The 26,132-nt window shown below is 40.8% G+C and overlaps 1 protein-coding gene across 1 annotated transcript in view; it reads right to left on the bottom strand.

Moving 5' to 3' along the window:
- Positions 1-2,375: 2,375 nt before the first annotated feature.
- The window catches only part of Cstf3 (cleavage stimulation factor subunit 3), a 71,742-nt gene continuing 47,985 nt past the window's right edge, over positions 2,376-26,132 (bottom strand). Inside the window, exons 4-21 of the mRNA XM_051144272.1 lie at positions 22,479-22,511; positions 21,186-21,283; positions 19,974-20,040; positions 19,793-19,827; positions 19,571-19,697; positions 17,832-17,909; positions 16,431-16,593; positions 14,356-14,465; positions 13,129-13,245; positions 12,725-12,799; positions 11,954-12,097; positions 10,632-10,734; positions 8,562-8,631; positions 7,091-7,286; positions 4,325-4,478; positions 3,606-3,700; positions 3,411-3,471; positions 2,376-3,085 (exon numbers count right to left, since the gene is read on the bottom strand). Of these exons, the coding sequence (XP_051000229.1) occupies positions 2,883-3,085; positions 3,411-3,471; positions 3,606-3,700; positions 4,325-4,478; positions 7,091-7,286; positions 8,562-8,631; positions 10,632-10,734; positions 11,954-12,097; positions 12,725-12,799; positions 13,129-13,245; positions 14,356-14,465; positions 16,431-16,593; positions 17,832-17,909; positions 19,571-19,697; positions 19,793-19,827; positions 19,974-20,040; positions 21,186-21,283; positions 22,479-22,511 (1,929 nt within the window). The 3' untranslated portion in view covers positions 2,376-2,882. The remainder of the gene's footprint in view (positions 3,086-3,410; positions 3,472-3,605; positions 3,701-4,324; positions 4,479-7,090; positions 7,287-8,561; positions 8,632-10,631; positions 10,735-11,953; positions 12,098-12,724; positions 12,800-13,128; positions 13,246-14,355; positions 14,466-16,430; positions 16,594-17,831; positions 17,910-19,570; positions 19,698-19,792; positions 19,828-19,973; positions 20,041-21,185; positions 21,284-22,478; positions 22,512-26,132) is intronic.

Below are 26,132 nucleotides of genomic sequence, written 5' to 3'. Positions count from 1 at the left end.
GCTGGGACTAAAGGTGTGTGTGCACCACAACAGCTTGCTGGGACTGAAGGTGTGTGTGCATCACAACAGCTTGCTGGGACTGAAGGTGTGTGTGCATCACAACAGCTTGCTGGGACTGAAGGTGTGTGTGCACCACAACAGCTTGCTGGGACTGAAGGTGTGTGTGCATCACAACAGCTTGCTGGGACTAAAGGTGTGTGTGCACCACAACAGCTTGCTGGAACTGAAGGTGTGTGTGCATCACAACAGCTTGCTGGAACTGAAGGTGTGTGTGCACCACAACAGCTTGCTGGGACTGAAGGTGTGTGTGCATCACAACAGCTTGGCTACAGGAGCTTTTTTAACATCACACACTCCCATGCTGCTTTTTGTTTTTGTTATTTTTGTGTTCTTAGTCCCATCCCTCCTAGATTTGATCTCTCTGAACCACAGCCCTTTAGAAAGGGTCAGTTCCCAGCTTTTCTGCAAGTGAGTCAAGAAGAGGGCTGTTTTCTCCGTGGTAACTGAGGAGCAAATATAGTTCTTTTGACAAGTTTTTCCTCACTATAATTTGGTTTTAAGTCTCCTGTTTAGCTCATGAGAAAAATATACTTAAGTACCTTCTGAAAATATGTCAACAGAGAATGAGATACAGTGAGTCCTTGAAGAACTTCATACTGACATTGCTTTTAAGAAAGATAAGCTGGGTGTGGTGGTGCATGTCTTTACTCCCAGCACTCAGGACAGCCAAGGCCCTGTCTTAAAAAACAAACAAACAAAAAACAAAAAGAAAGATTAAAAAAAAAGTTTAGCTTAGTGACATATGCCTTTAATCCCAGCACTTGGGAGACAGAGGCAGTGGATCTCTGTGAGTTCAAGGTCAGCCTGTTCTGTACAGTGAACTCTAGAACTACATAGACCCTGTCTCAAAAAAAAAAACAAAAACAAAACAAAACCCAAAAAGCAAAACAACAAAACAAATAATGAAGTAGGGATTGGGGAGATGGCAATTAAGAATATTTCCTGTTCTTGCAGAAGACGAGAGTTCAGTTCCCAGCACCTATACCAAGGGCTCATAACTATCAGTTCCAGTCTCAAGGATCTGACACCCTCTTGTGGTGTCCATGGCACTACATGCATACAGCATACAGATAGGCACACAAATTAAAAATAAACCACACAAAAAATGGAGGGGGCTGGAGAGAGAGGTCAATTTCAGTTCCCAGCATTCATGTCCAGTAGTTCATAACCACCTGTGACTCCAGCTTCAAGGGATCCCACACCCTTTTCTGGTCTCTGGGGACCACCACACATGTGACATGCATAACATTAAGAATAAAATATTTGCTGGGTAGTGGTGGTGCACTCCTTTAATCCCAGCACTCGGGGAGGCAGAGGCAGGCAGATTGCTTTAAGTTTGAGGCTATCCTGGTCTACAAAGTGAATCCAGGACAGTCAAGGCTACACAAAGAAACCCTGTTTAAAAAAAAACCAAAAAAAAAAAAAAAAAAAAAAAAACCCAAAAAACCTCAATCTCCCTCAGCTTGGGGAAATGGTGTGCACATTTAAGTATTTATAAATGGCTGGGTGGTGGTGGCACATGCCTTTAATCCCAGCACTCGGGAGGCAGAGGCAGGTAGATTGCTGTGAGTTCGAGGCCAGCCTGGTCTACAAAGTGAGTCCAGGACAGCCAAGGCTACACAGAGAAACCCTGTCTCGAAAAACCAAAATAAATTAAAAAAACAAAAACAAAAACAATTTACTCATGCAGGCCCATGTTCTCTCCACCCCAGCCCCCTTCAGCCTAGCACAACCCTGAAGTCAGTACAGGAGGACCTTAAACTCTTGGTCCTCCTGCCTCCTCTTCCCAAATGCTACAATTACAGAGTCCTAATGCTAGGCAAGCACTCAACCTACTGAACTTCATTACCAGCCCCTAATTTGTCTCTTAATCCAACAACAAATGCAAAACAGGAAATGACATATCATTGAATGTACACAAAATATGACTTCTTGTGTATTGCTAACATTTAATGTAAGTAGTATTAGGTGAATAATATGTCTCTAATTATTGTAATAAAATCTGAGGAAGCAGAAGAAATGGAGAGATGGCCAGTGGGTAAGAGGGCATGAGGCTGACTTTGAATCCCTAGCACCTACATAGAAAGCCAGCATACAGACTGCCTGGAAGCCCAGCATTAGGGGCAGAGATAGGCAGACCTTAGGAATTCTCTGGATTATCACAAAAGGTATGCTTCTGGTTCAGGGGAAACAGTGTCTCAAGGGAGTAAGTTATAGAAGACACCTGATGTGCTCTGTTGGCTTCTGGTAAGCACATTTGGATGCCCCCTCCCCACAGACACAGACATACACAAAAACAGAAGGAGGTATGTTTTTGAAGTCCTTTTATTTTTTTTCAAAGGACCTTTTAAAAAATTTATAACTACAAAACAGACACCATATATTCTGCCATAAATAAAAACAAACAGTAAGGCAGGACTACATAAGCAAACTGAGAACAAATATTTTCAGAAAATGTGAGAATGTTTTACAATCATAAGCCATCCAGTTTTTAAAATAAAACTGTGGAAAACTCACAAATCTTCAAGTGGCACATACAAGACACCCTTGAAAAGGAACAAGATGTGGCTTTGCCATTTGTACTGTTCTCATATATTCTTGCTTAGAGGATAGGTCTGCTCCATATTCAAAATCCACACAGGCTTGGTTGTTTATTTTTTTCTCAACCATATGATAGAGGCACCAATGACAATACAACTTTGTTTTAAAAAAACTTTGTAACAAAGTGTTGTCTCTTTTAAAACATATGACTTAAGAGGCAAAAAAGGAATCCCAGGTAAGAGTTTTTTTCCACTGAGAGGCAGGCAGGTTTTGAATCTGTCTTATCGTATTCGTTTCTGCTGTCGTGCTCTGTAAATGTCATGAACAGGGGGCACCACAGCCCCCTTTTCTTCATCTTCATCTGAATCCTCGTTGGGCCTTTTGACAGCCTTGGTGAGTACAGTGCTACTTTCCACTGGGCCATTGCCTTCCACTGCCAGCTCTGGGGCTCCACCAGTGATGATCCTCACGGCTTCCTCAACAGCTATTGGGATGGGGCAGAAAGGACAGCGCAGGAGGCTACAATGACTACTATAAAAGAGTGGGTGCTCTGCTCATCCCATAGCCTATCAGCAAGTGTGGAATAGTGTTACCAGTACCAAGAAAATGATTAGACAAATCAGAGTGCCAGGACTCTGATGCCAGGACTCTGATGGCATCTATCAGAATGTGCCCACTGCAGGAGGCTCAGATCGTTCCAGGTGGCACTGTACCTCTGCAGACTGGACTGTTGTCTTTAGAGAACGCCCCTTCCTCTTTGGGAACAGCAGTGTGGGCTTCACACTGAGGAGGGAACTTCTGTTACTTACTGTTTGGTATCTTGCATCTTCGGAAAATTTCCATCAGTTCATCCACTTGTACAAAAGGACCCTGTCATGACATGAACAGAATAAATCTCAGTTGCCTGACAAACTATTTTGCACTTCTCATTATATAAGAGAACATATGTGTGCACACATGCACACTTACTGTGCCCACAGAACCAGTGAGTACAGAGAACAAACCTGGAAGCAGATGGGAGGAGGGAGCAGTTTCATTAAGACAACAGCAGCAGGAGGCACTGGAAATACTCCACCAGGAACCGGGTGCAGGCCTGGAGCTGAGAGAGAGGGGAGGCATGAAGCAGGTGGGAGCAGCTTCTAGGTGAGATGCCCTGCATGCTTCCTATGTCCCCGCTGATTTTTTCTCAACACTTGAAAGTGTGCTGTAGTGCTTGACCTGCATGGCCAACTGAAATGGGCCAGGCAGGAGATGCAGTGTCACTTCAGTCACTGGGAAACAACATGTGACTTCATGTAAAGCAAGCAAGGGTTGAACTAAAGGACATTTTGTCAACTATTTTTGAATTACACAATGTTTAGCAACCCTGTTTAAAGTCAGGTATTCAATAGCACTGTTAACCAGAAGGGTCTTGTTCAAAGAGGCCCTAGAGGGGCTGCTAACCAGTCAAACTGTGGCACAGTCTGTGATACTGCAGCGAGTTTCCAGTTGCTCAGGTAAGCTGCACGCTGCAGCAGCTAGGAGAACTGCCACTAGGAATGGTCTACATGAATCTGTAGCACTTAGGGTTTTTTGTTTTTTATAACATCCTTAGTTCATCCAGTTCAAAGATTACTTGTCACTGTAGCCCTAAGTCTAATAATTAACTTTCAGTAGAAAAGGCCAGGTTACTTCCCTCCCACACCTTGGATTGAAATCAAACAATCTCAGTTCTGGATCTTACGTGCTAAATGCCGTGGCTGAAATGGAATCATCTGCTGAGTGTCTGGCTTAGGGTACTCTGGTTTTCTATCCACTTCATCTTTCAGAACAGGCACTATGGAAGGAGCTACAACTGGGTCTGGAATTATAGCAGCTAGCTTAGCACGGGAGACGTCCTGAAAATGCAGAACAGAAGAATCCTAAACCCGAAAAGGGTCTTAGAGAGCATTGTGAAGTTCCAGTCTTGAGGGTCCAGTAAGAACTGGGTTACAGGCATGGGAGGATGGAGAAGGGTAAGCAGGAAATCTCATCATGATAAAGACTGTCCAACACTCAACAAAGAACTCATTGGCTTTGAAGGTTGTATCTTTAAATTTTTACCTTAACCCAACTAAGAGTCATTAGCCTGCCTCCCGGCAGGATCCTTGCAAGGTAAATACAAGGCTGCAGGAACGGTTGTATAAGAACGGACACCAAGGGAACAGTGGGGGTGATTTGGAGGAAAAGACTCAAGATTTAGACTTTTGTTTGAGACAGGGTCTCACTATGTATGTATGTTCTCGAACTCACTATGTAAAACTGGCCTCAGACTTACAGGGATCCGCTTCCTGTGCCCGAGTGCTGGGATTAAAGGCATGCGCCACCATGCCCAGCTAAATAATTCTTTGGTTTTTGATACCTCCCTTCCACTGGAACTGAACAGCATCTCAGGTAAAGTGAAGAGCCCGGCTTAAGTGAAATCTTGCTTCACGACAGCCAACATAGAGATTATCGGTACCTATGCTGGCTAATAGCATTTTGTGAAAACAGTGAACTTCTTTATAATGGTACAGGAGAAGATGAATGTATATTGAGCAACTATTATTTGTCAGGCTTTTTTAGCCAGACTGTATTCACCCTTTGAAGCAATCAGTAGCATTCCTGGCATGGACTGAAGCTCAAAAAGAGGATCACATAGCTAATATCAGAGGAAGTGGAGACAGGACTAGGAACCCATCCTCTGACCTCAGATCTTTCAGCACTAGCAGGACCCTCTCCAAGGTATGCCAAAGGAGCAGTGCAGTCACCTGTTAACAGGTCCTATCCATTCTGGTCCTTCAAATCTGGTCAGACATAGTTGGTGACACTGCTACCATGCGGGCAAATCTAAATGAGCACTCACGTGAAACTGCTTGCTGTGGTGTACACCTTGCTATGCGACCAACTACCGCAGAGTGAACTACTCTAGTTCTCCCCAGTTACAAATAGAAATGGGAATACAGGCGGAAAAGTCACTAAAAAGTAGTTCTCATTAGAAATGGCCACAATCCCCCTGCCCCACACACTATTTTTTCCTGAGACGGGTCTCAATATGCAGCTCTGGCAGGCTGACCTTGAACTTACAGAAATAAAAGATACACCTGCCTGTGTCTCTGGAATGATGGGATTAAAGCCATCTGTCAATAATTTGTCATCTCAAAAAATGTTAAATTCTATTTGTGAGAGTGCAGCATGCACACAGGCGCACGTGTTTGTTAGAGCTTAGGTTGGTGGGTTCTAGGCATTGAACTCAAGTCACCAGGCTTGGCAGCAAGCTCTATTACTCACTGAGCCATCTTGCTGGCTTTTTTTATTTTCATTAAACTCTTTTAAAACCATTTTTATCCTAGAAGAAAAAAAAAAAGGCCTGGGGCTGGAGAGATGGCTCAGTGGTTAAGGGCACTGACTGCTCCTCCAGAGGTCCTGAGTTCAATTCCCAGCAACCACATGGTAGCTCACAACCATCTATAATGTGATCTGATGCTTTCTTCTGGCCTGCAGGTGTATTTGCAGCCAGAGCACTATATAATAAATAAATAAATAAATAAATAAAAAATTTTTTTTTAAAAAAGGCCTTTTCTAATAATTGTAAAGAAAAAAAAGCCTTAAAATGCCTGTGGTTTTGCACTGAGTAGTAAAAAAGGTATAAAGCTAAAGTATGTATGATTCTTCTCAAAGTTTTCAGTCTGGTTCAGACAGACAGTGAGACTAGACCAAAACAGTGCAGTGAGGATGGCCGATGGCCAAGATCATCCGATTGCCAGTTGATTTAAAGGGCCAGCACAAGACACAGCTTCCCTGTGAGTTTCCATCTTATGCCAAGGGCAACAAAAGAATCAATGGTTTGGGGCACAAAGACTATTTCTGAGGCTGCAAGAACATTAGACTTCAGGGACTCAGTGACTTTTCTCTTGAGTCAGGCACCTATACAGATAAGTGCCACACTTAGAGAAGCCAGTTCCTCTATGGGCGGCTGTTGAGAGCTGCAGATCTTTCAAGGATCGTGGGGCTTAGCAAGCTGTGGCTTTGCTTTGTTTGAACAGCCTAGGCTGGCCTTACTTGCTAACCCCCTGCCTTCCCTGTCCCCAATCCAAGGCTTACAGGGTGTGTGTACCACATCACCTACCTATGTCCCTTTTTGGTGTCTTGACAAAATATCCAGCAGTAAATGCATTTAGTTGAAGCTCTATCAAAAATAGTCATCAATTGATAAGATTTATTTTTAAAAAACCTAAGGGTCACTTTTCTCTATCATCCACAAGGCACTGACAGTTCCAGGTACACAGCGAAAGCCATTTACTCTCTCCCCTCAAACATTTAATTTTAATTTTTGTTACTTTTGGTAATCATCAACAACAAAATCAATGACTGTTTTCTGTCTTATTAGTAGCATAGTAAAGAATTGATCTTAGAATGAAAATTATCCATGAACTCCTAAAAAACCTTGGGGAAGTGGAGATAACAGGGTATCTTGGTGCCGAGTCCATACCTTATAGCCCAGTGCTTTGAGTTCACTTGCAGAACAAGGGTATAAATCCATAAACTTGTATCTGTCTACCAGCAAAGCTGTTTCTTTGCCTTCATACTCTTCTCTGAATGCTGTAAACCGTCGTTTTTCTACTTTGAGTATACTAGCTAAATCACCAATATTACTTTCAAAAGCTAGAAATCGAGCCCAGATTTCTCTGTAAGAAAGTAAATATAAACAGTACTTAGTCATAACAATTGTTTTAAAATAAAGATTTCCAAACAGAAAAATAGGATAATATAACAAACACCTGTCTTCCATTAGGTTTAATAATTGTTAGTATTTTCCCCTATTTGTTTATTTTTATTTTTGCCTAAATATTTGAAAATCAAGTACATACACAACACTTTACCCAAATATTTGGACATTCAAGCCCCCTCAGTATCTCTCTCTCTCTCGCTCACACACTCACACACACACACACACACACACACACACACACACACACACACACACACACACTTTTCCTATTTGAGGTAAGTAAGAGACATCAGAGAGGATAAACTGGTAGTGGAAAAGGAACGAAGAGTCCTATAATTTTTCCTGCATAATGTGGCTTCATCACTTTGTTTAGTGGAATGAATTATGTTGTAGAAGATGTTCTTCATTTAATGTATGATTAAAAATATATCCTAAAATCTTCTATGATTGATTCACTGCAGCTAAACTGTGTATATCACTGGTTTTGTCCTTTGTTTGGTTTGGTTTGGTTTTTTCCCAAGACAGGGAAGGCTTCTCTGTGTAGCCTTGGCTGTCCCTGGAACTCCCTCTGTAGACCAGGCTGGCCTTAAATTCAGAAATCTACCTGTCTTTGCCTTCAGAGTGCTGGAACTAAAAATATGTGCCACCACCACCTGGCTGTGCATATCACTGTTTTAATGTTCTTAGATTACTTAAATGTCACAGGCACCTAAAATAAGATGCCTATAATGTCCAGGAACAGGATACTACAGAACTCCCACACTGGTAGACATGTTTGTGATTCAGTGAGAAGGTTAAGGAAGTAAGGAGGAATTCACTACTGTTTAAGTGGCTAAGTTTGGAACTGAAGCCAAAATGCAAGGCCTTCCTATGTTGGCTGTGCCACTATACCACATCATTTTTTTTACAGGCACAGCCATAAGGTGAGGATGTAACAGGGAAAACCACTTTTCAATACTAAAGAGCCTCTGCCTTCAACTAGAGAGATACATTTCAGAATGCCAATATATTAAGTTCTAGAAAGATTAAAGTGGAAAGATATAGTAAAATATTTAATAAGTTACAAAGGTATCTCAAAATAATTTTCATCCTCTATAAAATAAAAATGTAAGCGTAAGCAAGTATGAAAATATTGCAGGTAGGTAAAATGAGACAGAAGAGAAATTCTTCCTGACACTCACACTCAAGTGCAGTCTCGTACATCAAAGGCCACACACTTTGCACGACTTACCCAGACTTCTCAGGAGGAAGGCTTCCAGATGTTAGAACTCTTTCAAACAAAACTCGAGTATTGTTGTCCTCTAGGATATTTTAAAGAGATTAAATGTTAGTAAAGTTTCACAGGTCAGCAACCCTTTTTTATAGCAGCGTAAAACAAACCCAAGCTTTATCTTGGTTAATCCTCACAAAAATCCAGTGCAGAAAAGTAACTGTCACACTCATTCTTACAAGGACAGGGATGGACTTGCAGGTTCGCAAGCATACCCGGCAACATTAACGAGCTCCCTATAAGGCTGCCTGAGGTGCCTAAAGTACCTCTCTAAGTCATTCCCCACAACTGAGGGAACCTTGGTGGAGTGCTGGAAAAGAGAAAGCATATTCTCCTAGGGAGAGGAAAGTTGGAATCCACTGAGAATGGGCCAGCACTGCCAGGATGTAAGGGGAGGGAAGACAAAGAGTTTCAGTGGGTTTGGAGAGCTTTTGCTGCCCCTGTAACAGAGCTGATGGACCCCAGCCCTCTCAAGGCCTGACAGCCAGAGCACATGAAACTGACTCCAGCATGACTTAACACAAAAAGCACTCCCGACTCTGAGAACTGAGCCTCATTACAAACAGCTGACCCTCCACTCCTTTAGCCCTTCACTGTCACCTACACAACTCCTAAAAGAGAGGGAGGCTCCCCGAGTCACAGGGTACCACAATCATGTGACCACCCCACAGTGTTTAACCTTACAAAGCAAGTATCTTTTGGTTTGGTGGTTACCGACTTTCTTGTTTCTGTTTTTACAGAACTGTACTCCATACGTCCCATCTAGTGGGCAAAGCTTTGTTACCAAACTACAGCACTAGCCCTAGAGAGGTTTTAAATACTTGTTTACCCCTAGGAAACAAGACAGGAGGTGCACAGAGTGGCCAGAGAGGAACAGACTACCGTCTCCTAACCAGCTTCACCTACTGCTGGTAGCGCTTTCCTGATTCAAAACCACTCTGTAGAGTCACAATCTACCACTATTCAGGGAGTGTAAGTACATGGTTGATAGGACAGGGGATATAGCTCAGTTGGTAGAATGCTTGCTGTAATATCTATTCTTGACTACATCTGGAGCTAACTAAAACCCAAGTGGCTGGGGATACCTCTGAGAATTTCTTTTATCCACATCTATTGAGGTAGGAAGATCCATCTTTAATCTGGGGCACACCTTATGGTGGCAGCTTATAAAAGGGCATGGAAGAAAGAAGCTTTCACTCTTTGCCAGCTTGTTCTCACTTTTACTGGATAGTTCATTCCTTCAATGGCATTCGAAGCTACTTTTTCAGGATTCTGGCATACACTGAAGACCAGCTGAGACATCCAGCATCATGAACTTAACAACTATTGGATTCTTGGACCTTCTTTTGGTAGCCAGTCATTGTTGGAGTAACTGGGCCACAGCCTGTAAATCATTCTCTCAACTACCCCCAAACACATACACATACATGTTTGAATATAACATCTCCTACTAACACACTTGCATAGCACGCAGGTTGGGCTCAGTGCCAGCACTGCATAAGTTGGGTATGGTAACCAACATGTAGGCAGGTAGATTTGTGAGTTAAAAGCCAAACTGTTCTACATAGTGAAGATTAGGCCAGCCAGGGCTATATAGCAAGACCCTGTCTAAAAAGAAAAACCCTGAATTTATGGATGATAGGTCACTATTTCCCGGGTGTCTATCAGTAGCTGGTTCTGCTGTGACGTTGGAATTACAACACTTTAAAGAATATAAAGCCACCCAAACCCCAAGTACATAATTTCAGATTGTTTAATATTAAGAAACCATGGCAGGGGTTGGAGAGATGGCTCAGGAGTTAAGAACACTGGCTATTCTTCCAAAGGACCTGGGTTTGGTTCCCAGCACCTGCCAGCAGTCTGGAACTCTAGCTGCAGAGGATCCAACACTCTCTTCTGGCCTCCAAGGGCAATGAAAACATGGGAACACAGACATGACATGCAGGCAAAGGACCAATACACACAACATAAAACTAACTGAATCTTCACAACACACACACTGAACCAAGGCAGATTTTAGAACCAACTTACCATTGAGGTGAGAGAGATAGTCAATATAAGCCAAAACATATTCTGGAATGTCTCCATATTTCTTTAGTCCCAATTCAAAAATCTTAAAGGCAACAGATTTATCCTAGAAGTAAAGACAGTACTGGTTTCCATGAAATACAAACAGTGTACTCAAAACAATACTAAAGCTAGAGAATCTAATAGGCATGGTGGTGCACACCTATAATCCCAGCGTAGGGACTGAGAGGCAGGAAGATTGCCACAGTGCAAGGTCATTTTAGTTTACATGGCAAGACACTTTCTCAAAACAAACAAACAAACAACAACAAAAAAAAACAATACCAAAGAAAAACTCCTACAATCTCTAAATACAAGAAGGCAAAGAAGAACTAAAATGGGAAATTAAACTCATGTCACATAAAAACCCTTGAGCTAAATAAAAAGCCCAGCACCACCATAAACAAAATAAAACAGCCAAGTAGCCAAGCATGCTGTCTAGGACATATAACAAGGCTGCCTGTGGTATTGTGTTGCCTGCAACCCCAGTACTGGGGATTACAGTGGAAGTTGGAGGACCAAGAGTTTGAGACCATGTATTTAGTGATATGCACCTCTAAACAAACAAACAAAAAAGCCAACAAACAAACAACAGACAAGGGGGAGCTGGGATGGGTCGGTCAGTGGTAGAATTTGTCACATATCAATCCCTGAGTTCAATTCCCAGCACTGGCTCCAACACCCCAAAAAGTTCTAAGTAAAAAGCTTATCTAGGATGCAGGAGGCCCTGAGTTCAATCATCTCCTGTAGACAGCCAATCAATTAAGAAAAAAGGAGGGGGCTGGAGAGATGGCTCAGAGGTTAAGGGCACTGGCTGCTCTTCCAGAGGTCCTGAGTTCAATTCCCAGCAACCACATGGTGGCTCACAAACATCTATAATGAAATCTGGTGCTATCTTCTGGCCTGTGGGCATACATGCAGGAAGAACACTGTATACATAATAAATAACAAATAAAAAAGAAAAAGAAAAAGAAAAAAGGAGAAAGAAAGAAAGAAAGAAAAAAATTAAATGTGGAGTTTAATAAGACATAAATGAGCAAGCAACTGAGTTGAATAATATTCAATGTAATTTTATGCAGATAAGCTTAAGATCTTTTTTACAAAATGGAGCAATTAAGCTCAATTATTGGGCTGGCCTAGAACTCATTAAAATATGCCTATCTTCACTTATAGTTCCGGGGTTAAAGGTTTGCCCCACCATGCCCAGCAGAACTACTTTTCTTTTCATGACTATATCTTAGATGAAGAAAATTTCAACATCACTATATAAGCATTCCAGTATTCACCTTACTACAGTAATACTCCATGAGTGCTGCAGTGACATAAACATGATGGCGGGTTCTGGCATCCTCTCTTGCTTTTTTAAATATCATTCTTCCAGATTTGATACCTTCTGCTCTCCTTGCAAATTTCATATATTGGATATATACCTACGAGAAAAGAAGTATTTGTATTCTACAAATTAGGCAAAATATGGTTCTCACGGCATCTAGTACCAGGGCATTGAGTTCTGTGCTAATGTTTCTAGTGTAAGAAACTACAGAGTAGAATTATAAGTTACTTTTCCCCAAGTGTTAGACACATGCTAATTTTTATTTATTTATTTATTATTTTTTTTTTTAAATTTTATTCTTGTTACATCTCAATGTTGCTAATTTTTATTGAGACATAATTTACAAAACAGAAAATTATTCTAAAGTGTATAATGCAGTAATTTTTCTTTTCTTTTTAAAATTATCATCAGCAGGTCATACAGTAATGACTACTAATCTTTGTTGTTGTTTCTCAGGGCAAAGGTTTTTCTGAGTAGCCCTGCTGTCTTGGCTGTCCAGAGCCTATAACTCCCTCTGTAGATGAGGCTCACTATAGAGTCAGAGATAACCTTGAATTCCTGATCTTTCTATCTCCACTTCCCAAATACTGAGATTACAAGGGTGAATCATCATGTCCAGCAGTGTTTTGTGTATAAAAACAATGAATCTTACTGTATATGAATTAAATTTTTGTTGTATCAAGTTAGACTATGATGGTGGGAGAGCAAGACTTAGGTTACTCACCAAAGTGGGGTCAATATCCTCAATTGCCAGAAGTCTGTTATATATACTGTGAACCTTCTCATACTTCATGCGACTCTAAAGTAACAGAGAAGTGAATATGAATATATACTCACAAATGAGCAAATCTGAGCGTTAAGGAACCTGAAGACTGTACTTCTGTTGCCACATACACACAACGGCACCTAGATTACATATAAATTTATGTGAACTTGAGGACTAGCAACTGTTTACTGTCATCAGCTCTGGCAAAACAAAGAACCTACCAAAAAATTTAGTCCTGCAGTAAAATTATAAGCATTAGATGTAATCCCAGTATTTGGCACGCTCAGGAACACACACACACACACACACACACACACACACACACACACACACACACTTCTAACCCTTCTGACTCTTCTTACCTCTTCATAATCTGCATATGCAAAATAAAGGAGCATGTTCTTCTTTAGTAAAGTGCTTATGGCTCTTTCGTATATATTAGCAGCTTCATCACTAAATAATTTGGCATTGTTCATATCCTAAGAGGAAAAATAAAGCACATCCTTAATAACTTTAATGTAGTTGAAAGAGTAAAACAGAGACAGTATCTACTTTAAGACTTATAAAAATCGGGGCTGGAGAAGTGGCTCAGCAGTTAAGAGCACTGTGCTCTTCCAGAGGTCTTGTGTTCAATTCCAAGCGCCCACATGGTGGCTCACAACCATCTATAAAGTGATCTGATGCCCTTTTCTGGTTTGCAGTTCTATATGCAAATAGAGCACTCACATACATAAAATTAACAAATATTTTTTTAAAAAAGAATTATAAAAATCACCAAGGATTTCTTCCTGTTCTGGGCAGAGGACTTGAGACCAGGAGCCTCTACCACTACCATCCAGCTATGCACTTCAGCCCCCAGTACTTTAAATTATACAAGAACCATTTAGGGGCTTTTTTTTTTTGGGAGGGGGCGCGGTTCAAGACAGGGTTTCTCTATGTAGCCTTGGCTGTCTTGGACTCACTTTGTAGACCAGGCTGGCCTGAAGCTCACATCGATTTGCCTGCCTCTGCCTCCTGAGTCCTGGGATTAAAGGCCTATGCCACCACGCCCAGCAAGCCATCATATTTTAATTCTAAGGAACTCTAATTATGAGTGTTCCTAAAGCTCATACTGACATGTTTAAATTTTTCTTTTTCTTTTTTGTTTTTTTTGAGACAGAGTTTCTCTGTGTAGTCCTGGCTATCCTGATATTTGTTCTGTAGGCTGGCCTTGAACTCACAGAGATCCACTTGGCTTGGTCTCCCAAGTGCTGGGATTACAGGCATGTGCTAACACCCAACATTTGTCAACATACACTTCTTATACATAAACATTTAATAAAATTAGCATATAAAATAATGAGTCTTATTTTGACATTTTCATATATATGTATCTGTATTTTCCTAAATTATACCCACTACTTTGTCTAGTCTGTCCTCCCCACCTCCCAAATAGCTCCCTTCTGCTATTTATGTATAAGTATGTGTTTAAACCTAGACAATACTTATATTTTATTACTAAGATTGGTATTATTTTTTTTTCAGTAAACCTTATTGCTATATCAAAATCACAAAAGAAAAAAAAAAAGAGGATGAGGAGGAATACACACCCCCTTTTCTGCAAGCAGCTTACTCGATTGTTCCAAATACTGGGCAGCTTCATACCAAATATCAGGGTGATGGCCCAGCACAAGTAGGCACTGCTCATAAGCAAACATAACTAAGGAAAGACAAGCACAAAACATGTGAGATACATGGCACTAACACCACTATCGTCACAAGCCCCGCAGCGAGATTATTAGACTCAAGCATAGTCTTTAACAATGAGTGATAATTAGTTCCAACATTCGAGAAGGATGTACACAGAGGAAATCATTAAGAAAGCAAAGTCCTTTGACCACGATACACACATACACACATGCACAAACAAACATAGGAGGAAATCCTGAGTGATTTCACTGACTGGCATCTGGAGACCAAAGGGGCAGAAGCTGGTCAGTGAGAAAGAAGTAAGTAGGACAGAGGTAAGGATGGGTACAAATTGGCAGAGGCTGCCAAGGATGTGGTAGAGTTCTTGTCTGGCATGCATGTGGTTCTGGGTTTCATCCCCAGTGCCCCAAAATAGGTATAACAAAGAAACAGTATTTATAAAGTCCTGCAAGTAAGTGGCCTGCAACATTGATGAATTCGGTGAAATTCCAATCCATTGGTAACAGTAATTTGTACAAGAGTAACTCTTCTGGGCCAGGCAGCAGTAGTGCACACATTTCTCTGTGAGTTCGAGACCAGCCTGATGTACACAGCAAGTTCTAGGATAGCTAGGGCTACACAGAGAAACCCTGTCTTAAAAGACCAAAAAAAATAAAAAGAAAAAAATAAAAAAGAAATAAAAACAAGAACAAAAACCAAAAAGATGAAGTCTTCTGAAATTAAAAATTACCAACTCAAGACAGAAGGCATCTCTGCGACAGAGCATATGCTTAGCCGGCACAGATGCACAAGGTCGTGGGTTCAATCCCTGGCATCTCTCTATCTTCATGAGTGTATCTGTGAGTCTGGTTTCATACACATACATTAAATAAGAAAACTGAAATAAAGCACCCCCAAAAAATAAAAAATGAAGACCAAACAAACAAACAAACAAACAAACCAACAAACCAAAAACCCAAAACAACCCCAGAAGATTAAAGTGCACTGCAGAATGAAAACTCGGTAGTCTTCAGAAAAGACAACAGAACCCAGTCTTTTTTTTTTTTTTTTTCTCAAGACAGGGTTTCCCTGTGTAGCATTGACTGACCTAGACTCACTTTGTAGACCAGGCTGGCCTCGAACTCACAGAGATCCACCTGCCTCAGCCTTCTGAGTGCTGAGGTTAAAGGTGTGTACCACCACACCTGGCTTACAAAATGTTTTAAAGGAAAATTTTTTGATTATTCATATAGGTAACAAAACATGAAAATGTGACCAACAGTCAAAAGTCAAAGGACCAACCTCATGATGCAATCGGTACCTGAGGACATTAGAGCTACTATAATAATCATATTCAAGAATCTAAAGAAGACACATTATAGGGGTTGGAGAGATGGCTCAGGGGGAAGCGCACGTATTCTTGCAGACAACTTGAGTTCGAGTCCCAACATGCACATGGCAGTTCATAACTACCTGTACCTCTAATTCCAGAAGATCCAATAACCTCTTCAGTCTCTTTGAGCACCTAGCATGTACACTGTGACATATGAGTCTCAATAGAGAAATTAAAACTATAAAATCTGTGGAAATTCATAAAACTAAAAAGTAATGTAAAGTGAGTAATTTATATTCACTGCTGGATTAGCTTAGCAACAGATTGAATATTAAACAAGGGGTAAGTGAACATGAAGATAGATCTATTGACATGATTATTAATGAAAAAACATAAGTGGAAAGAAAACAAAAAGATTTTGAAATAAAAAATCCAAAGTCTCATCTGGGCATGTAAGCACATTTCTGTGACCCCAGCACCCAGGAAGCTAAAACAGGAGCATCGTGAGCTGGAGGCCAGCCAAGGCGACAAAGTGAGCTCAAAGCCAACATAAGTTGTGGAACAAGAGCCGGGCATGCTGGGCAGGGCAGACTCTGACGCAACCCCAGCCGAACATCAAGCAGTCCAGTGCCATGTAGCCAAGCCTTTGGGGACCTCTGTTACCTCTTTTTGTTATCAGGGTCTGGTCCTCTGTGCGGAGAGGGTTGCTCTTCTCCCACTGGATGTACTTCTTCCACATGTCGACTTGCTGAGCCTCTTGAGGAGTGTTCTGAGGAGGCACTGACGGAGCGTTGCGGTCCAAGCCTTTCATTACCGTCTCATACTCCTAAACAAACATTTACAAGGTTTTGATAAGCCTAGAACAACTCAGATATATGAGGAGAGAGTTGTTCAGTCAGAAATATTTTGTTTAAAATGTTTACTTTCCTACCCCTAATATCACTTTGTTAATATGATTTTAGAATTCAAAGTTATCCTCAGACACATAATGGGTTTGAGGCCAACCTGGGCTACATGAGACCTTGTCCTGAGAAAAAGAAGTCAAAAAACATCCACAAACAACAAAGCAAAACTCAAGAGTAAGGAAAGACATAACAGAGTATTACCAAACAAAGTCAGATCCCTAGGAGTGGTGAACAGGTCACCCATGGACTACCTTCGCAGGCAATGGAGGAGGGCCGCTCTGCAGGGTGTATGATGTGAAAGGCAGCATGAGTGGAGATTTGGTAGCATTGTTATTGACAACTTTGGAGAAGCTAATAGCTTGTACAATTTGGCAATTTGTCCAGTGAACAGAAAGGTATGTACACAGCACAAAATCTGTCCCAGAGAGCTATGTTATTTTATGATGACAGTGACTACAAAGTAACACAATATTTAGATAAGCAAATATGAAGAAAGGTTATCAGGTACTTCAATAACTCTATGTAAAGCTGTTTTGAAAAATATTTTTAGCCAAGCATGGTGGCTCATGCCTATAATTCCAGCACTTGGTAAGCTGACACAGGAAGAATTCCATGAATTCAAGCTGTAGCCTGGGCTACAAAGTATCAGGGCAGTCAACACTACATAGCAAGAGTCTACTTCAAAAACAAACAAAAAACAAATTAAACACTTTTGGACTGGTGATATGACTCAGTAGTAGAACACTTCCGAATGTGTGTGAATCCTTAAGTTGGATGATGCCCAGTAACGCATACACACAATTTCTTCCAAATCCAGCTTATATTTTTTACCATTTAATATAACTTAAACAATTAGTTAAATTTAACTATATCATTTTGCCAAGTATTTGATCCTAGCATTCACGAGACAGAGGCAAATTGATCTCTATGAGTCTGGAGCCAGGACAGCCACTGCTACATAGAAAAATCCTGTCTCAAAAAAAACAAAACAAAAATAAAAATCATCATTTCAGACAAATATCAACTAGCTACAATTAGTTGTCATTAATTAGGACTACAAATAATTGAAAATATCAAGAGTAATATTAGTTGGAAAGCTTTGCATATTATTTAAATGATTCAATAACATTAAATTACGTAGCCTAGTAGAATTTCATACCTTTGCTACACGTCTAGCATTCATGTAGTCTCTACTCCGATCTTCAATCATCTTTTTAGCTAAATGAATATTGATACCCTAAGGGAAAAAATATTGCTATTAATTGCTTTTTCTTCTCTTTTTAATTTTTTTTTATTTTTCTTTTCTTTTTTAATAAACTTCCGCAAACCAAACCCACAGCTTCTTGCATACTAGGCAACTAGACAAAAACTCTACCACTGAACTATATACCCAGCTCAGGGAAAAATAAACAACAACATTAAGTAGACTAGCAGGCAAGATGGTTTAGTATGTAAAGCACTTCCATATAAGCCTGATGACTTGGGTGCCATCCCTAGAACCCAGGTCATGGTGAGAGAACTGACCCACAAAGCTGTCCTGTGACCTCTAAACAGGCATGGTGGCACACATGCTGTTTTGCTTCTACAACAATGTCTAATTTGTCTGTTGTGAGTAGGCTATAAAATCCTATTCTTAGGAAATCTTTTTACTTATTTATTTTGTGTGGCTGGATGGATGGGTGCACATGCATAGAGGTCAGAGGACAACTTGCAGCAGTGGGCTTTCTCCTTTTACAATGTGGTTCTGAGTATTTAATTCAGGCCATCAGGCATGGCAGCAAGTACCTTTACCTGTTGAGCCATTTTACTGGCCAAGAGTTTGTTTCACTTTCTTTCTTCTTCTCCTAATGTGTATTGTTATTTTGCCTGAGTTATGCCTGTGCACTAGTGCATAGCTGGGGTCCATGGAGGCCACAAGAAAGAGCTGGATTCTCTAGAACTGGAGTTATACATTGCTGTGAACCACAATGTGGGTGCTGGGAACTGAACCTGGGTCCTCTGGAAGAACATCCAATGCTCTCAACTGCTGAAGCTGTTCTAGCTCCTGACCCAAGAATTTTAATGGACATGAAATCATGAGATTCTATCTTATCCAGTCAAAGCAGTCATTAAGCAAACAAATAATGCTGGCAAGGATGTGGGCAAAAGGAACACTTATATACTACTGGTGGGAATGGAAATTAATTCAAAAGTCAATATACATTTCTTTAAAAAGCTACAAATAGGGGCTGGAGAGGAGGGTCAGTGGTTGAGAGCACTGGCTGTTCTTCCAGCAGACCTGAGTTCAAATCCCAGCAACCATGTGGTGGCTCATCTGTAGTGGAATCTGATTCCCTCTTCTGGTGTGCATGAAAACAGAGCACTCTCATACATAAAATAAATAAATAAATCTTTAAAAAAAAAAAAAAAAAAAAGCAGCGGGCATGGTGGCACATGCCTTTAATCCTAGCACTCAGGAGGCAGAGGCAGGTGGATCGCTGTGAGTTAGAGTCCAGGACAGCCAAGGATACCCTGTCTCGAAGAAGAAAAAGAAAAAAGAAAAAAAGCTACAACCAGACTTACTATATAAAAGACTTGAAGCCAACACATCACAGAGATACTTGCACATTAATGATTACTGTAGTATAATAAAAACTTTAAACTCCACAAATTCTTTTATTGGAATCAGTATAAAACAATGTATCTAAGAATATATAGTTCTGTGGTAGGGTATTTTCCTTATTTGCATAAAGCTCAGGGATTAGTCCATGGTGCAGGAAAAAAAACAAAAACAAAAAAAAACCAGTAGCAGTAGCATACAGTGTAATTGAGACCCCTAACATTAGAGGGCTAGATTCCCTGAGTTTACAGTAGATAACAAGTAGCATGGCCACTTTGTAATAAACTGGCTTAATTTACCTCTTCATACTTGTTGTAATCTCTCCAGAGTTGTTCGATATTAATCATTGGATTAACACAACCTCGTTGATAAACTCTTCGGACAGCAGTTATTCTCTGATTTTCTGCATAAGACCCTACAGCTTCCCTGAAGTTGGATAAGAAATATTATTAATTGTACTATAGCTAAATCAATTTGTTTGTATATTTTGTTTGTATATTAAAAATTAAGGCAATACTTACACGCCTTTTAAGAAATTGATGTAATCCACCCAAATCTAAGAAATAAAACAAAATGTTAGTATCCTTCTTGATATTTTCATATGTAGGTGTATACCTAGAATCTCAGGCATGCTGGGTAAGTATTTTACCACCGAGCTGTATTCCCAGCCCTTGTGTATATCTTTAAGAATTTGAACTCTACCTGATAGGACATTATTTCCATTCCAATTTTATCCAGTGCAAAATCGTAAGCTTGAGCCATTTTTTCTCTGAAATGAATATGAAAAACAGTTTTAAAATTTGTTACCATCTGGGTAAGGTAGCTCACACCTGTTATCCCAAGAAGCTGTTGACTCAGGAAGCCAAGTCAGGAGCACTACCCTGTGGTAGAAGACATTCCCAGTTGCATAGTGAGTTCAAGGTCAGCCTGGGGTATGTAGTGTACCACACACTACTCTGAGCTATACAGAGAGACCCTGTCTGAAAAAAAAAAAAAAAAATCAAAAACCAAGATCCAAACCTAAAGCTGTTATAAACACATCAGGGGACATCCAAGTCAGAGTCAGTGAAGACAGGCAGGTGTAAGTCATGGTGGGGAGTTAAATACCAAGAGGTGCCTTGGGCATCTTGAGTGGCACACTGCGCCCTATCACTTGCCAAGCATGGTGTGGTGTGCTGAGACAATCATTGACAAGCTTGTCAAAAAGTGCTCTGGTGTTGCAAATACACAGTGCTTCAACATAGGAAAATGTGAATGAGTCAGCTCTCCAGTGGAAGATAATTTCCCAATTTCTTGGAGAATTCTGACTTCAAATACTTAAGGTTTCTTCTCACCTGTAGCTCAGAGACTAGAGGTGGTGTGAGTCATGTAGAAATGGCTGTGTGTCTAGAGACAATACGCACTGCTCCCTGCCACTGCCCACAGGGTTTTTCTGTGTAGCCTGCCTGTCTGTAGAGCAGACTGGCCTCAAACTCAAAGCTCTACCTACCTCTGCCTCCTCAGCATGGGATTAAAGGTGTGTATCACAACACTCAGCCCAACGTACATTTTTTTTTTTTTTTGGTTTCTCGAGACAGGGTCTCTCTGGGTTAGCCTTGGCTGTCCTGGACTCACTTTGTACACAAGGCTGGCCTCAAACTCACAGCAATCCACCTGCCTCTGCCTCCCGAGTGCTGGGATTAAAGGTGTGTGTCACCATGCCTGGCTTTTCAATGTACATTCTCTTTTTATTTTTTTTCCCCCGAGACAGGGTTTCTCTGTGTAGCCTTAGCTGTCCTGGACTCACTTTGTCGACCAGGTTGGCCTCGAACTCACAGCGATTCGCCTGCCTCTACCTCCCAAGTGCTGGGATTAAAGACATGCGCCACCACCGCCTGGCTCAATGTACATTCTTAAGACCACGGTTTCACTTACTTGTAACTTGGCAGTTTACCCTTGGTTTCTCTGACGTATGAAAGATAACACTTCCATAAATCAATGTGCAAAACCTTCATAAGGCATCTTTGAAATAGCTTTAAATATAAGAAAGTAGTATCAGCATCCAGTTAAATACATTTCATATTTGCATGAATGAAATAGCATATTAAAAATAAAGTCAGGTCTTTCCAGGAATTAATTTTCTTATAAATAAAAGGCAAATAAAAGGGATGGAGAGATGACTTTGTGGTTAAGAGCACTGGCTGAGGGCCTTGGTTTGATTCCTAACACCCCCCGAGACAGGGTTTCTCTGTGTAACCTTTAGCTGTCCTGGACTCACCATGTAGACCAGGCTAGCCTTGAACTCACAGCAATTTGCCTGCCTCTGCCTCTCCAGTGCTGGGATGAAAGGCATGCACCACCACCTGGCGGGACCTTTACATTTTAAAAAATATTTATTTATTTATTTATTTATTATGTATATAGTGTTCTGCCTACATGTATGCTTGAAGAGAATATTAGATCACATTATAGATGGCTGTGAGCCACCATGTGGTTGCTGAGAATTGAATTCAGGACCTGTGGAAGAACAGATAGTGCTTTTAACCTCTGAGCCATCTCTCCAGGCCAGGGACTTTTAAATTTTTAAGAAAGCGAAATACTGACAGGTACAGTGGTGCATGCCTGTAATCCTAGCACTTGGGAAGGCAAAGGCAGGCAACCTCTGTAGTTTGAGGCTAGCCTGGTCTACAAAGAGAGTCCGGGACAGCTAGAACTATACAAAGAAACCCTGTCTCGAAAAAACAAGTAAGAAAAAAAAGAAAGGAAAAATATTATTACAATATAATTATATAGCCACTACTTGGATTCAATAATTTATATCATTTTACCATATTATTTACCATATTGGTCATGTAGGAACTCTTATTTTTTGGTTTTTGAGACAGGGTTTCTCTGTGTAACCAACTGCCCTGGAACTCACTCTGTAGATTAGGCTGGCCCGAAACTCAGAGATCCACCTGCCTCTACCTCCCAAGTGCTGGGATTAAAGGTGTGCACCACCACTGCCCAGCAGTCATATAGAAACTCTCTCACTGCCCCCACCCCTCCCGCAAGTCACGGTCTCTGTGGGTAGTCCTGGCTGTCCTGGACTCACTTTGTAGACCAAACTAGCCTCAAACTCTTATAGATCCGCCTTCCTCTGTTTTCCAATTGCTGGGATTAAAGACATGTGCCACCACCGCCCAGCTAGAAACTCTTAAACTTCAAAATAGATTTAAGAGAACTTACCTTTTCAACCTTGTCATAATTTTTAGCTTTAATCTGAAGAGAAACAAAACAAAACAAAACATAGGATTAATGTTACTCCTTTTTAAGGGTATCAACACACAACTTCTGAATTCTTGACCTTTTACATGAACCTTATAAACTTTTCATTCAAAAATAACAAATAATTCAGGTATAGTGGTGCAAACATATGATCCAGAACTGTCAATCATAGAACCCATGTGAAGGAGAGAACCAATTCCCAAATGAGATCATTTATTACCTATCATTATTATCACTATCACAAAACTTTACTTGGACTTAAGTATGCCCTTTAAACTTGTTAAATGCAAAACTGGATTTTACAGTCTTTTTGTCCCTTCTTCCACAATAACCCTTGAGCCTAAGGCCCAGGAGTTGTGCTGTAGATGTAGCAGCTGGGAGTGAGCTTCACAGTTGATTGGTGTGGCTTTCTGTAATGGTCTCTGTCTGTTTAGAGAATTTTCCTTATAAGGGTTAAGGACTATACTTCTCTGTGGTTATATGGACAAATCTCTAAAATGTAGTTAGGGATTATGCTTGTTTAGTGGAGGGTGTAGGCTCTCCTCCAAGCCCTGTCTAGTGGCTAGGTTTCCAATACTAGGCGTGATTTCCCTATTGCTGAGCAGGTCTAACGTCTAATTAGAGAGCTGTTAGTTACTGCCAAGGTTTGCATGCCATTACTGTAGCTTTAGGGTTATTGTGCCCTGCTGGTTATTGTTGTGGTTCACAGGCGTGAGTGTTGGTGTTTCCTCCTTTGGAAGCTTACATGGCATCTTCTGACACCACAAAAGGTAGTCCTGGGGGAAGTGGCTTTCAGGTTAGGTCCAGCTCTGGGGCCTCTGGGCCCTGTGTCTGAAGTGCACGGTGTCTTTATGCTTTGGGAGTCTCTTGGACCATTGAACATAAACCCCAACACCAGGCCCAAGAAGCCCTCTTTTGAGCTGTTGGTCAGGGTTGTCCAAGAGACTCCTAAAACATTATCTTTTTTGAGACAGAGTCTCACTATGAAGGCCCAGCCTCCTTGGAACACTTTGTGTAGGCCAGCCTTGAATTCACAGAGAGACACTTGCCTGTCTTCAGGGGGCTGGGATTAAAGGGGTGGGCCACTAAGCCCAAACTCCTTCCATAGTCTCCCCACCACCCAAAGTCATATTTCCCGCCCCCTCTTTTAAACAGAAGAAAAAGTCACTAAAAGCTACGGAGCCTGGTTTGTGTGGCTACCTACCTCTGAGTACAGCTTACCCCAAGTGTGGTTGATATGCCTATGTTGTTTCTCCCTCTCTCAGCATCTACCATTGGCAAACAACTTTTGGTTTGGGATGGAACTTTGTACCCACTTCCCCTCCTGCACTGGGATTTTTGTCAGGTTTGAGCTTGTGCAGCTCTCTGTAAGATCTATGTGTATTTGTTTGTCCAGCTGTGTCTATAAATGATGTTTCCTAAAACCATCCAGGCTCTTACCATTTTCCTGCCTCTTCCCCTTAGATCCCTAAGCTTTGTGGGGGAGAGATATAATAAAGACATGCCATTCAAGGTTGCATACTCCAAACTCTCTCACTTTCGGCTTGCTGCCCAGTTATGGGCCTCTGTATCTACTGTAAATAGAAGCTTCCTGGATAAAGGTTGAGTGATGCTTTGCTCTATGTGGACAGCAGTATGTTATTAGGAATCATTTTCTGTCAGCAGAATAATTGTAGTAGATTTACTCCTGAGGCCCATGACCAATCTAATCTCAGGTTGTTTGCCTGGTATGGGTTCATCTCATACAGTGGGTGTTAAATTCAACTCAAAAGTGGATTTGAACCTGTAAATTTATGACTTTTCCACTCAAAAAATTTTTTTTTCTTTTTGGGCCAGACATTTAATCCCAGCACTCTGGAGGCAGAGACAGGTGGATCTCTGTGAGTTTGAGGCCTAGTCTACAGAGTGAGTCCAGCATAGCCAGGGCTACACAGAGAAACCCTATCTTGAAAAACAAAAGCAAAGCAAAACAAACAAACTGCATTTTTTTCTTTTTAAGTTATCTTCTGTCTTCCAGTGTTCTTCTTTTTAAATGAGGTTTTTTGGTTATAGGCTCAAAATATAAGCTTTATTTTTTAAAGTTTATTTGCTAGATTTTCCAATAAATTAAATCTCTGTATGGCCATTCTATTTCATTTTACCTACTGCTGCTATATTTAGTTCTCAAATGTTTTCTGGCACCAGGTTTGCATCATTAATGGACTTTGAATCTTGTGTTTAACTGTTTTTGTTTTTGTTTTGATTTGTTTTTTTTTTCTCCATCTCCTCTTACAGCAGCTGTTTTGTTGGGAACCTGTTGTGTCAATTTTAGTTTACATTCTTCTGGTTGCAACACGTTGGCTGTTTTCTGATTCATGGAGCTGTGCTGACAGAGAAGTTGACTCCTTGCTGATAGCTGAGGAGCAGGTATACACAGCAAGCAGGATGCTGCTAGTCCTCTACCAAGCAATCAGGGATGCATGCTGTGGTAGGAAGGACTCAACCTGCCTATTTGGTTCAGGTTTTTTTTTTTTTTTTTTTTTATGTTTTTGTTTGTTAAAAGCCAATATGGGCTGCAGTTAAGGGCATTGTCCCAGCACCTACATGGCAGCTCACAAGAACTCTAGTTCCAAAGGATCAACTTCTGGCTTCCATGAGCACTGTATCCAGGTAGTGCAGAGACATACACAAAAGTAAAACACCCATAAACACACACACACACACACACACACACACACACACACACACACAAAAGAAATCTTTGAAAAAAAAAAAAAAAAAGGGGGGGGGCAAGCTAGTGTCCTCTGTGGAAGAAAAACAAGGAACAGGCTCTAAGTTTTAGTGCACGCTCTATGCAAACTCCTCTCAGAATCCATAGAACTTGAGGCCACGATCTAATCATTTGATTTGAAGGGGTTGAAGGTGAGTGTGAAAGAGGGTAAGTTTAAACTCAACTGCTTCCTACATACAGATGAAATTATTTACAGTTCTTATGATTGGTCAGAAAAACAAAATTATTCATTGTTGAAACTACCAAGAATATGAATACACAATCCCCAGCAGATGTAAAGTTACACAACATGGCAATACGTACAAACTTCCAAATCAAGAAAGACAAACTAAGGTCCTATGTATCAATCTACACTCACCAGAATGGTAAAACTTTAAATGGGTATTAAGCAGGAGATGGTGGTGCACACCTTTTCATCCCAGTACTTAGGAGGCAGAGACAGAGGATCTCTGTAGATTTGAGGCTAGCCTGAACTACATAGTGAGTTCCAAGATAGCCAGGGCTATATAGACAGACTCTGTCTCAAAAAAGAAAACAAAACAAAAGACAGAAAGAAAAAAAGATATTAATACTATCAAAGACAAGCAGGGAAAAGTTATACACCAGTGGACAAAGCATGACATAAGGAAGGCCACTAGTAACAACCATTAAAAAAAAAAAGACCCAGCCAGGTTGGTGATAGCTCAGTTGATAGAATGTTTGCCTAGTATTATTAAGTCCTGGGTTTGATTCCCAACACCAAATAAATCAGATATGGTGACTCATGTGTTTCATCTCATCATTTGGGAACTGTAGGCACAAGGATCAGAAATTTAAGGCCATCCTTGGCCACATGGCAAGTTTGA

This window comes from Acomys russatus, chromosome 4 (assembly GCF_903995435.1).
Source record: "Acomys russatus chromosome 4, mAcoRus1.1, whole genome shotgun sequence".
NCBI lineage: Eukaryota > Metazoa > Chordata > Mammalia > Rodentia > Muridae > Acomys > Acomys russatus.
The sequence above is the reverse complement of the archived record's forward strand: the minus strand, read 5'-3'. Positions and strand labels throughout refer to the sequence as shown.